This window comes from Bacillus rossius, chromosome 1 (genome assembly GCF_032445375.1).
Source record: "Bacillus rossius redtenbacheri isolate Brsri chromosome 1, Brsri_v3, whole genome shotgun sequence".
Lineage (NCBI taxonomy): Eukaryota > Metazoa > Arthropoda > Insecta > Phasmatodea > Bacillidae > Bacillus > Bacillus rossius.
The window spans coordinates 361,537,683-361,551,745 of NC_086330.1; the positions used below are offsets into that span (position 1 = coordinate 361,537,683).

The following is a 14,063-nucleotide window of genomic DNA, read 5'->3' on the forward strand; positions in this document are numbered from 1 at the left end:
AACAATATGGCGTTTACAAGGTCATAGCACGTATGGTTACAGGATTAAACAATCATTAATGGCTTAACTCAAAAATTCTTGCACTAACCCATCAATAGTTGCATGTTACACTGGTACACCTGACGCCGACCCTCTACCTCTATTAAAAGTTACGTGATTTTAGTATTATTCGAAATCTCAGGGTAGGTTCGGCCTTGTGGCTAGAGGTAGTGGTTCGACACAGTAGGGCTCCCCGAGCTGTTTAGGCCACTCGGGACGCCTAAAAATAACAAGAAAAGACCAACTGATGTCTGATTAATTTATTACGGCACAGCCCCATACACAGTGCTGCCCGTCCTGGCCGTAACGGTTGTCCCGAAATGAATTGTCACACGCGCGACCACTTTCTCAGTGGCGGCTCACGATTTTATTCCCCGGTAAGGTCATACACTTGGACACGATGCGGTGATTACAAAACAAACCCTAACATGACATACTACAATCCTGATTAAAAATTACACTGCACAACTACAAATTACGTAATACACTGGGCTAAGAACACGTAGGCCCGTAATACACGGCGACGCTACCTGAATCTTACGACTGTCCCATAAAATGACTCGTTAGTATGCTTGAATGTACTTTGACGTCGTCTGGCCGACGACCACCCCAGAGCCCGACCTGCACCCGCCAGTATACGCTCCCGCTAACGGAACACACCCCTGGCCATGGCCCACCCGAGTCAGGCGACCCGAACAGCAATTAAAGACAAAGCCGCGGAAACCTGAGTAGACAAGAGAAGAACCGTACCCATTCCTCCTAAAACATTAAATTAGGATTTTAGCGACAATAAAATCTCTTCCAGACACACCCGTTTGGAGTCTAGCGTAATGAGGTCACGCCTGGCGCGAGAGAGGCCGAGCCTCCCTCGGACGCCATGCCAGTTCGGCAGTTCAGCGCAGCTCACGGGCCGGGGCGGACTTACGTCCCACGGAGAGGCAACACCCTTTGTCTACATCGAAAGTAACGTCCGGTAAATATAGTCACTAATTAACCAAACCCCTTTTATTGCTTAACCTCTCCGTGAGTACCCGACCCCTTTTTTCGGTCCAGGACCTAATCCGGCCGCATCAACTTAAGGACACCCCGCACCACACTTGGTCAACGGGGCTGCTCTTCAGCATACGGCACGGGCCGTCTCCCGCAACGTACAGAACTTTATTTAAGGTCACGCGCACGGCGCTGACCACAAACCCGCAAGGGAACTTGGACAAACTTAATTGCGGTGCGTGTTTCACCACAGTGAGCACAACCCCCGCGCCGAGACATTTGCATACGGGATTGGCCGTCTCCAATCGCGCACCCCCTTAATTCAGTGTACTTTGTATCCCGTATTGTGTATTTCTAACTTGCGTTACCCGAGTAACGAGTGCCACGGAACTTGTGCGCACCCCCTTAATTCAGTATATTTTTGTATCCCGTATTGTGTATTTCTAACTTACGTTACCCGAGTAACGAGTGCCACGGAACTTGTGCGCACCCCCTTAATTCAGTGTATTTTTGTATCCCGTATTGTGTATTTCTAACTTACATTACCCGAGTAACGAGTGCCACGTAACCTGCACGCACCCCTTAATTCAGTGTATTTTGTGTCCCGCCTTTGTGTTACGAAATTACGTTACCTGCGTACCCAGTGAGACGTCTGAGACATAACAGCATCCGAGGCCACGTAACGCGGAACACAGACAATACGGCGCCACGAAATAACAAGTAAAAAACCCCCCGGGGACCTCTGTAGAGTGTTGTATTGTGTACGACCCTCTGAATAAAAGGTACGACACCGCCACCTCAACTCCACGTCTCTTATTTAAAATCATCTCACGCAACACCGCCGCCGGCCCTAGTGGGCCACGCAGGGGCACATACATCCACGACCCCAAATTCACGACTAGAAACGAGCTAGTCTGGCGCCCACCCGGACAACACAGATCAAGAACCGCCTTTTCCCACTAGGAGCCACACCGGGACTCGAGCCCGAGACCCCGGACGACGGCAACGTGTTTCCTGCTGACTGCCCCGTGCGGGCTGAAACTAGTTAGCCGATTATTTATCGCTTGAAGCGCCGAAGTAACATCTCTTAGTTCACACACAGTACTTACGTAGCACAACGAATGCTCGTCTTGGAGCACTGAATAATTAAATTAAATACCACTCGATAATTTGAGGCCGGGAACTGAAAGAAAAAGGTTTGCGAAAAATTACAACTATTGAAACTACATATCAGTAAAAATAAGAATTGCTGGTCCCGTAATGCGCGGATGATGCCGGCCTCTATGAGCTCCGGAAGGATACTGCCACTCTCACCGCGCGCGACCCCCCTCCCCCGCCAACCCTCCCGCGGAAACGTATGATTTTCGCGGGAAAATGAACCGGCCAGGTTCGGGGCAAATTGCACGGTGAAACATAATTTTGGTGAAAATCAAGTATTAAATAATGAAAATAATGTCTAATAATATCCTGTGGAAAAAATTACAAATATTACATTTATTGTAGTTCGGCGGAGGGATATGCCACACCCGGCCGTATCCTTCCGCCCAGTGGCGGATCCAGGATTTTGGTTTGGGAGGGGCTTGACCCAGCTGAGGCTAGGCTTTATCAAGGCAAACACTAAAACGATAGTGGACCCAGATGCTTTTGAAGGGGGCTTGAGCCCCTTAGCCCCCCCTCTGGATCCGCTACTGCTTCCGCCGACGTAGCATCAGAGATTAGAGAAAGTTTCTCTAATCTCTGCGTAGCACTTGTTACCTGGCATTCACCCCGTTGCACTTTCCACACTCTGGTGCGTGCACGAGCGCGTTCGGTGCACACGCCTTCGCGAGACGATGAGGCATAGCGGTCTATGCGACATAGAGGAGCATTGGCGGTCGGCGTCACACCATTAGTTGTGCGTGAGAATTTTTCTCACATTCGCTTCTTTTGTGAAAACATATTTGAGTAAATAAAATAATACCTATTGACTACTCGTTATCTATTCTGTAATTAATTCTACTTAAAAATTATTTTATATTACATTAACATCAACATAAGTGTTAAAAAGCAACAAAACCTACCTATATCAATATTAGTAATTTGCTTTTAACTTTTCAGAATTTTGCCTAAGTATTGTTTTAATCCCTTAATAAAATTATAGTGTACAAAATAGTTAAATATGATTATAAGTGATGTTTCTTAACTACACAGACTTTTTGCATTCGTTGGTTTGGGAATGTAGGTATAAGTAGATGGGTGCCACACATGTTGTGTACACTTTTGACATTTTTAAGTTTTTTGACATGAATACATCTTTAAAATTGCTTCCATAGCAGGGGCGAAGACAGGGGGGTGTTTTAGGGGTTCAAACACCCCTCCCCCCTTAGCATGAAATCTTTAATTAATTTCTTATTCATCATTCAAACATATTTCATATTAAAATTAATAAAATTTTTACCATTACAATATTTAAATTTAAGTACCGAAAACTGCTAACATAGCACTATTTTACACCTTAAAATTCAAATTTTCCCGGGGGAGGACACCTGGACCCCTCGTTTTAATACGGGGGGCCCATGCTTCTTAACACCCCCCATACACAAATCCTGGCTACGCCACTGTTCCATAGTGGGAGCCCTTGGTGGGAGGCAATTCAAACAACAAATAACAATATCGGGAATACATTTTGGTGTTGCAGCTACATATCTATCATCGCCATCCAAAATTTAATTACACCACTGGATAGCTAAAAGATAAAAGAATTTGTTATGCTAAGTGAGGACTGTGACGCATCGCGCAGTGTGTGTGTGTGTGTGTGTGTGTGTGTTTGGGGGGGGGGGGGGGGTGAAGTGTCGCCATTTAGAGGTCACTTTGCTGCGTTCGAGATTTCCATTTAGTATAACTTTTGACTCGGAGAAGCTACGACGTTCGTTTGAATTTCAATTGTCAGCTCTCGTCAAAAATCTATCGATTGGATATAGAAAACATTAGTGTAAAATAGTACAGTGAATATATATAGTGTTAAAATTTAAAAAAAAACATGATTATAACATACCTACATAAACTAGCGTATTTTATATTTTGTATGGAAAATATCACCTGTTCGTACACATATTCATGTACAATACACAGCCGTGTCCATGACACAGCCACACACCATTTTTTTTTCCTCTAAGAGACATTTTAACATCTGTACTTGGAAATGTGTTGCAGCCTCAACGCCAAAAACAAAAACAAAAAAAAAAAAAAAAAAAAAAAAAAAAAAAAAAAAAAAAAAAACTCAATCTGCAGTGCCGCAGTGATAATATTCATAACTGTTTTCTCAGGGTTTCATAAACATGGCTGGATGTGAAATAAGAAAAGGTTCTCACATACTATGTACACCAGTAAACAGAGACTTGTTTAAAGGTCAACAATGCATCATTCATCAGAACCAATTTGGCTGTTGGCCAATGAAAGTTAAAAACTCAGCTATATGAGAGCACAGGGTTGCTTGACTAATCTTCAAAAATAAAATCCATTTTTTTTTTTAGTGTGAGAGAAATGCTCATAGCATGACCAATGACTGGTTAATTTGATAAGTGATTAAAAAATAAAATATTTTCACTGGTGTAGCACTCAATTTTACATAATGCATCCAATACATATCTACTTAGAAGAAATCATAAAACAGAAAATGTCTACTGCACTTTTGGATACTGGAAATAGTTGCCTTGACACTTTATAAGACATTCACCCCAAAATATCTTCTCTGGCTGAGCATTTTAATAATGTATTAAATGCATTTAAATGAATTACCTATTTGTTTTACAGAATATGCAAACGAGATGTGGAGTTTGTGCAGAATAAGAAAAAGTTACACATTTCAGGTACACATTTTAAAAATATATTGGTAGCCCTTAATCCTTGTAGGGGAGGCTGCTTACATTAAGTTATTTACTACCAAAGCAAGCAAGTGCAAAGAGAATGAAAGCAGCGCACACCTTAAGTGTCCTTTCTCGTCTACATGACATTGTAAAATAGTGAATTTATGTGCTTTCCATAGTGTTGCATATAACAAGGAGCTTCAAGTGGTGACTATCATTTCATGACACATAAAAAAAAAAATGCTGTTCCTTCGGTAATTAATATATTCACTGTGTAACAGTTTAAGTTACAAACGGTTACAGTATTTCTAAAACATAGGTTTCAATCACTTAAATAGTAAAAAACAAAATGCTTCAAGATTTTATGAAATACTTTTTTTTTTTTTTTAGCAAAAGACACTACTAAGAAATCTTCAGCAGTTCAAAAATTATGCGTATTTGAAGCCTACTGTGGGGGAACTTCTACTTAGGCTCCACTTGGGTCGCCAATTAGTTATGTGCGGTGACAGTAGCTTAATGCCCCACACACTAAAAACGTTGGGCTGTGTTAAAACTATGTAGCAAATTTTACTTTACTTGTGTGGCTCTCTGCTGGTAATTCTGATATCAAGTAGGCCACAGTTATGTACCTATTACTTATAGGGGTACAAACATACATAAACATACACTGGGGTAGATGAAACCATAAATAACAATGACACAACACTATGAAAATAAAATATATAGTGATTTATTTCAAATGTAAAATTGATTTCAAAATTTTACCCTTATTAATATATTTAATTTAATTACTATTTATATTCGAAACAACAACCTAACTTGTACTTGACATCATATAACTCCAATAAAATTCCAATTACCAGGATTTATGTTGCGCACATTTAAGTATTTACAAAAGTCTTTATTCGGGTTCGTTGACACTACACAGTTTTAATTAATGTTTTAGGGAACTTAAAATCAATTTACCTCGGCTAGTTAGGTTCAAAATGTCATCGGCAGAGCTCAGAGCCTCTTATCTATAGGACCTCTGAGTCTGTTAATTAGTGTGTAAAATCGTAAAATTTATATCAAAAATATTATTCAAATTATAGTCAATGTCTATTTACTTCATAAAATCAATGTTTATATTAGTTACCGGCGACGATGTGACGTAAAAACGGGAGTTGCGTGATTGAGTTCATGAATGGAGGACACAAATTCTGGGTACTTTTATTACTCACGATTTTCACTCCTATATTATTTATCTTTTTAGATAAATCCTATTCCAATATTCTGGACTTCCTAATGATTCATAATTATCATCCTCTATCCGGGATGCCTGTTTCTATATAGCTAATTTTCAGGATTTATAATCGCCGACGTCACGAAGTTGCCGCTCTTTCAGCTGGCCATTATAGAACTCACTTTCTTACTAGCTTCTCAAATTAAGCCAGTAAAACTTAACTTTTAAATGGCGGCCTGTGATTGGCCGAAAACCAAAATCAGTTACTTAATTTCTTAACAAAAACGTGAAATCCGAACGCAACAATTGCGCGGATAACAAAATTTCACGTACAATTTAAATAAATAAATAAATATTAAAATAATAATTTACATTATAAAATCACGGCGTTAATTTTACCGTTTACAGTTTCCAAGTTCATTAGTCCTTAGAGGGGTATCAACAATACCTAGTTCAAATAGTCCGGTAAAAATCCAAAGAGTCAATTTTCCATAGACATACATAACAATAGATTGCCGTTTCTGAAAATAAATAATATTAGACATAGAGCAAACAAAATAAATAAATCGTAAATAATAATAAACAATTAAACTGTCAAAACAAACATGTTGCAGTACACTACGTAATATGTAATGTAAATAGACGGCCATTACATAGTGAGGTATGGTAGTGGAGCAATTAGATCACTTGCTGTGCAAAGCAAAGTAGGAACCGTGACATGATGTATCCTCCATCTATTCTTTAAATAAGTCATCTCCTCTCATCACACATTTCTACCTCTAACAAAGACCTTATAAACTTTTCAATAATGACAAAATTTGTTCCTAACTGATAGAGTAAACCATTGCAGGATCAACATTCCATCAGAACATCGTGTGGTCTGTGGCTTCCTCACCACGCCACTACACGGCATCACCATGTATGAAACTGAGCTGTTAGGACTGATCATCACAGTGACGACAGGTTTGCTCAGTAGATGTATGTCATAATATTGAACATATTTTCTGTTAAAATTGTATTTTGTATTAAACTCTCGTCCAATTTCTTTCCAAAATTGTAAATGGTAAAGATCTACTGGATGTATCATTAGACAAAAAGAACGTAAATGTTTTTTTTTTTTTCAAGCAAATTAATTCTTTATTGAGCTTACTGAGCTTAAGAAATTATTTATTGATGATTTATATTTTCTGTTATCTTGTCATTGCTCTTGTTTTGAAAGTTGAGTATGCAAAGTTTCAACAAGCTTGGAATAAAACTTTAAATTTGTATAGACAAATGCAAACAAACATAAACTCTCCTTTATGTGTGTGTATGTATGTACACATATTCTCACATACCCAATAAATCTTTTTGATGTATAGATATACAATTTATTTTTATTGTCAGTAAAATGTTATACGACTACCTAGTGTAAAATAACCAATCCAAAGGAATGAGCTGTGTATTTAAAGTTATAATTATAACACTTACTTAAACAAAAACAAGTAATATGATTTTTTTTAACTATTGTCTTGAAATGTAATACGTAATGAGTCATACAAGAAATAATGTAAAAAAAAAAAAATTGTAATGGGCAGCAGTTGATCCCATTAACTTCCCAAAATTAAAATGTCTTTTTAAAGATGCTGCCAATTCTTTGTGTGACTATTAAAGTCTATAAAATTTATTCCAGAATATTTTCGTCATCACAGAGATTTATTTGGCACACCAATATGCTTGATATTTCTCCCGATATTCATGTAAGAAAAATAAACTAAGTTATTGCCTCACACACAAATGACTTCGGCACCAACACGCCAAAATAAATTAAATTTAAAAACGATTTCGAGCAGTTAGCAACATTGTAATTGTTACAAACAACCAAACATTCCACAAACTTTTCCAGCTATAATAAAGGATTACAACTGCATAAAACTGGGAAAATAGTACATTAAAAATTGCCAAAATACCCTTATCACCAATTCTTTAAAGCCTTAGGATCAGGCACTGCTGCTAGATTGCACGACCTATGGTTTTCACTGCAGCATTAATTTGTTACTAGAATACGGCCTGTGGTGTTTGTATAGGTCGTTCATATGTTTTGTATAACAACATTGCGATTCTTAAAACTTATGTCCAAACAATTGAATCACGACTCAGAATTTTTCAGAGGAAATACATGACAAAAATAACAAATAACATCTATATAAATCTTCAAGAGAAAAAAAGGGTTGTTGACAGCACTTTTTGGGAAAATATTCTGATGGATGGATGAGGTCAAGTTGTAAATCGCTTGGCTATATGCGTGGCGTTGACAGATGAAAGAGTGACGGACGGACATAGTCAGACAGAGGCAACGGGCTATTGTAATTCTGCCGTAACTGTCAAGCGACATTAGCCTGTCGGATTACAAATAATGACCAGTCTGTTAAGCAAATTAAGCATTTTGACAAACAGGACAAGACCATCTTGATCCAAATGCTTGAAGCAAATATCTCATCCCTATCATTCCAAATGGGACAAAAAAGTGTGTGTGGGGGGGGGGGGGGGGGGGAGAAAGGAAAGTGTGTGTGAGAGAGAGAATTCAATTTTTATTTATTTTTCACCATAGAAGACAAAGACATGGATAAGAAATTAGCATTGGCCTATAGTAAGGGACCATCCAATCATTGCCTGGAGTGATTTTCAAATGTACCAAAAATTAACTGAAACTTGTTTTGGATTGGCGATGCATCATTAATTACACAAATGGGACAGTACGATTTCGTACTTTTTACATTCTGAATAAATATCATAATGGGCTTGATGTTAATATAATCATAACAAATGCCAGAGTGACTTTCAAAACATACACATAATTTCAAAACTACAATAACATTTTTACTTACTCTTCTGGATTTATGTATGTTGTCTTTTTTTCTTATAAATAGACATGGAATGGATCTCCAGTTAGCAATTTGTACAATAAACACAACTAACAGAAGCGTAAGAGTGAGGGAATAGACTTGAAGAATCAACAAAAAAAAAAAGATAATAAATTGCTACCACTTTTTAAAATATTGTATTTTATAACACGAAATACATGAGCTGAGAATTAACAAGCAGTTACTGGTGCCATCATCTGTGTTTCGCCGCGTACTCCACACCCCTCTCCAGCAGGCTGATCATGATTGGGTACACCGGGTGGAAGCTGGTGTCCCCCTTCTGGCGAACGGTTTGCTGGTAGCGCTGCAACGCTCCGCTCATCAGCTCCAAGCGCTCGCGCTCGGAGCAGTGCGCGTCCAGCCACTGGGAGAAGTGGCTCACCGACCAGTTGGCACTCTTGCAACACCCGCACAGGCAGCGTGAGGATCTTTCCTCGTGAGTCACGAGCTCATGACACACCATAGAACACTTCAGCCAAGCCTAGTTAACTTTTTCTACAAAAAAAAAAAGGGGTGGTTTTCTGTAAAGTTGGTTTACGGACGATAATTTTACGTGATAACGTTATATAAGAAAACGATGATGAAAAATTGTAAATATTATTTACAGTTTCGGCAAATTTAATTTAAATAATTTGTTTAAATTAGGGATAGGCCGGTCGAATCGTCGAATCGTCGAATCTCACCGAATCTCTAGTATTCGAAAGATTCGAAATTCGAGGGAAAAGATTCGGGATTCGAGGAAAAATATTGATGTAAATGTAGTACTTTAAAAACTTAAATGCTTACAATTTACTTGGCCTGTTTACGTTTTCCTTGGAACACATCCTATTGAGGTACAGTAGAACCTCGTTAATACGTGATGGTCAGGACCGAGATAATCACGGATTACCGAATTTCACGGACTAGAGATTAAAAGCCCGGAAGGTCTTGTTAAGCTTCTCAGACACCGGCGTGCAGCTGGGTTAAGGCCGTTCACGGTAAGGGCCGGCCGTCTTCGAATTAGTGTCTCGGCTTAAAAAAATACAGCACTGCCTAGCCATTAGTTCACGGTCATTTACAACAGCCGAAGAGAGAAAGATAAGATCGTGCTGACCTTGCACCCCCCCTCCCCCCTTCACCCTCGTACAACCGAATGCCAGCCAGACACGTCACTCGCCAGGCGCCTGCCGTGCGTTGGCGGGTGGAAACAAACAAAGGGAGACTGGAAGCAGAAGTCAGGACATCCCCCTCAAGTTTAAAGAGTGACAAATGTGACAGCTGAAAGGGGGGGGGGGGGAGGGCGACACAAAGGGTCGGTACAAACAGCGTTGCAGAGTTTGGCGGCCCACGCGATGGCTTGTAGTCATGGGGAGGAAACTGGTATAGGAATCGGTTGCAATGTTATGTAGCCTTTTTTTTGGTAGTTTCTGTTATTCCCGTGCCAGCGGAAACTATCGCTAGTTGTAACATATTAGGTCATACTGGAGACTTTTGACAATTATATTTTTACATATTAACGTAAATAAGTAGCTTTTAACAGAAATATTAATAATTTTTATTTTTAAATTCAAAACTATGTTTTACTTAAGTTATAAGTAATCTTGTAATTATATATTTGACACATGTAGTCATAGTAGTGTGTTTGTTTGTGTTTGTAAGTTGGAATTAACGTGCATCTATTTAATAAGCATATTACTTATTTTTGTTGAAGCAATAACCTATTAGAATTTCTAAGCAGATGAATGTGATAAAAGCAATGTAGAAGCTCCAGTATACCGGCGTAAGAGTTTAGGGAGATACTTGTGAATCCTAGTTCCTCTACACATTTGTGTATGTTTCTTAGGGGAATTGAACATGGTACATATGTTTTTGTGTGAAGCATGTGCTTCTTCTGGGGCCGTATTCTTGACGCTTTTACGGGAGGGGTTGGCAGACTTTCAAGTGAGATGAGCTAAATATTAAGTAAACATATTCTCCAATTTTTTTTTAGTGAGCGGCAACCTTATATTTTATCTGTGTCTACACAGAATATTAAAGTAATAAAAAAATGACAAAATTAAAATATTTATTTCTCACATTCTACACAAAACAGTTTTTTTGTAAAAAAATTATGTTCATTAATGGAATGCATTGGTGACCATGGTGCTTCACAAATATAGCTGTCAGAAATTCTTACATTGTTGATGTGTCACATTGCAAATAAACTTTCTCTACACATGCATTAAAACTTTTTGATTAATCTAATTTCCTTTTTTTATCATCCTGTAGTGTAACCTGACAAGCAGAATATTTTGCTCCACTAATTTGTTAAAAACTTCTGTTAATTAATATTTAAAATAATAGCACATATAGGTTTTTCTGCTAAAACAAGATAATATAACTCATAAAAATACTAATTAATTAAATAGTGTACATACCAATTCAATTAGAATGCTAACTCATATTCCCAGATGAGAACATATTTTTTTAGTATATGGTATACCCTTTTGATGTTTGTAAACATGTTTTTATATTCATTAGGGAAACTTTTTAACAGAGGTGTTATTTTCTCCCAAAACCTTTCCCCTTAAAATTAGCATTTGTAAGTAAATTAAAGTTGTAAATCTGGGATAAAAAGTTGTGTACTTTTGTATTAGAGTTTCTAGAATATTTAATAATAATTTCGTTTACTATGTTATGGCATGTAATTTACATTTTAAGCAAAATTCTCGTGATATCCACAAGTTTTTACAAAAGGAATATATCAATATCCTATGTCAAATCTATTGCAACTTGAAACAATGTCACGATGCGTCTTAATAATTTTAACATACGGAGGCGGCAGCAATTAATTATGTAACATGTTAGAACCCACATGTATATCACGTCATAAGATTAGCAGCAAATAAGTATTACATCCGAAGCTGATCCAAACTCCATTCTGCTTTGACAAGAAAAAACATTTTCATGGTTACGTTACCGCTACCAAACATAAACAAACAAAAAAAAACATGAATGTGTGCGTGCGTGACAGCTTCCCACTACGCATGCGCAAGTTGTTAGTTCTTATTTTGTCCGTGCCAGCGTCAACTTCGCTGCAAACGCTCCATAGCAGCCATGATAGCAGTCTGCTTATCGTGACACGCGTTTAACATGGGAGTTTCCACTCTTTCAGAATGATTGTATGCTCGTTGCTTGTAGTGTTTGCCGGCCGCCGGCCCGTGTGACGTTAATTTTAAGCGCTGACAATTTTTACTTCTTTTTTTTCTTCTCTTTTAAATCGTCCCGGATTATCCGATTCCCGAATCAGCGCATCACGGATTAACGAGGTTCTACTGTATTGTACTTTTAATTCGTTATTATATAAAAAAAATTATGAAGCATGTACTGAGTTGGGAACATAGGCGTGCCTACAGGGGGGGCCAGGTGGGCCATGGCCCCCCCCTAATGTAATCACTCAGATCGGCATTTACTCTAATGCGTTCGTTAATATTCGTATATTCCTGGCACTGTGACACTCAAACTGTTTTTCAGTGTTGCAGCGTGCTAATTAACAATATTTTTAAACATTTTATCGTTCTGGAAATACAGCCGCCTTAGTTTATTTAAAACACGAGGTCCCTTAAAATGGCCAAGTAAAAAAAAATATTTTAAGAGGTTTGTTAAAGTTCTGTTGTCTGAATTGCTGTGTTTGCATTCTCTAAAAAGAAGTTCATTTCAAGGTAGATATGGACCAAGCTATAGGAAAATTTGAGGGGGAAAAATGTGTAAGTACCCTTTAAACATTGTCTATGGAAAAAAAAAAACATATTTTCAAGATTGTTAAAATTATACGGATATAAATATTAACTAGTAAACATATCTCGTTGATACTGCACAAAAATATAAACACGGCAATGAGTGAATGTATTTAGGCTATTTATCATTCTAAATTCAGCTTCTGATTTAAAAATTTAGTAGGGCCCCCCCCCCCCTAATGGAAAAGTCTGGGCACGCCTATGGTTGGGAAACTTACTTTATATTCATGAACATGGATGCATTTTCGCTACATTGGCATTAAATAAGGCATAAATCACATATGTATTCTCAGAATATGCTAAAAAATAAAATAAAGCACATTTAGGATCTAGACTAAATATGAATCTTGTTTTTTTTTTTTTTTTTTTTTTTAATAACTTTACTGAGAAATCTGTTACTTAGTAATACAACAATAATGCCGACTTTCATCACAAGTTACGGTCGCACATTTAGTAATAACAATGAAATAATGAATGACAAAAATTAATACATTATACAATTATTATTTTAATCGCAATTCAATTTCAAATATTCTGATACACGTTCTATTTATGAATTTTTTTAGGACCAAGTTTGGTTTGTGTAGACTACCAACGTTAAAATATGTATTATCTGAGATTTCCATGATGGCCAACCAATGAATTTGTTAGCCAATCATTTTGAGCAACATAAAAAATAACTAATATTAATATAAAAAATTTGAATGGGTAAACTAGAGAAAACACCCCGTCACTTTTAACTTCGGGCATATTAATCACTATGCTTTAGTGAGGCTTAATTTTAAAAGACGCACGACAATATTTCTTATGGCCTAAAACCATTGAAGCCAAGGTGGCGCCTTTCAGTTTCCATTAAATATTTCAGGAATGCATTTACCTTCATTTGGGACTTTAAACAAATGTCAAGTTGGTAACTACAAAATATTGTTCCGTCGGATGTTGAATTTCGTTTTCCGATTTCCGTGGATACATGAATCACTGTACTCACAGATAATGCCTGAATGCCTTAAATCCACCAAGTCGGATTCTACAGCAATTGATGAAGTGACCAGATTCTTACGTGATCCTACAGTTAACCCAGAAATAAACATTCTCGAATACTGGAAAACTCAGTCTGCGTGTTCACCCAGGCTACATAAACTGTCCAAAAAATATTTGTGTTCACCACCTGCGACAGTGTTCCTTGAACGTTTGTTCAGCACTGCAGGAAACATATGTGACCAAAAACGGAATCGTCTTGATCCAGACCATGTCAAAATCCTTGTTTTTTTAAATAAAAATTTAAAGTGTTAAATAATTCTGCATAATG

The 14,063-nt window shown here is 37.7% G+C and overlaps 1 protein-coding gene across 1 annotated transcript in view; it reads right to left on the reverse strand.

The window, feature by feature from the left end:
- Nucleotides 1–9,109: 9,109 nt before the first annotated feature.
- The window catches only part of LOC134528304 (conserved oligomeric Golgi complex subunit 5), a 70,469-nt gene continuing 65,515 nt past the window's right edge, over nt 9,110–14,063 (reverse strand). Inside the window, exon 16 of the mRNA XM_063361816.1 lies at nt 9,110–9,396. Within this exon, the coding sequence (XP_063217886.1) occupies nt 9,193–9,396 (204 nt within the window). The 3' untranslated portion in view covers nt 9,110–9,192. The remainder of the gene's footprint in view (nt 9,397–14,063) is intronic.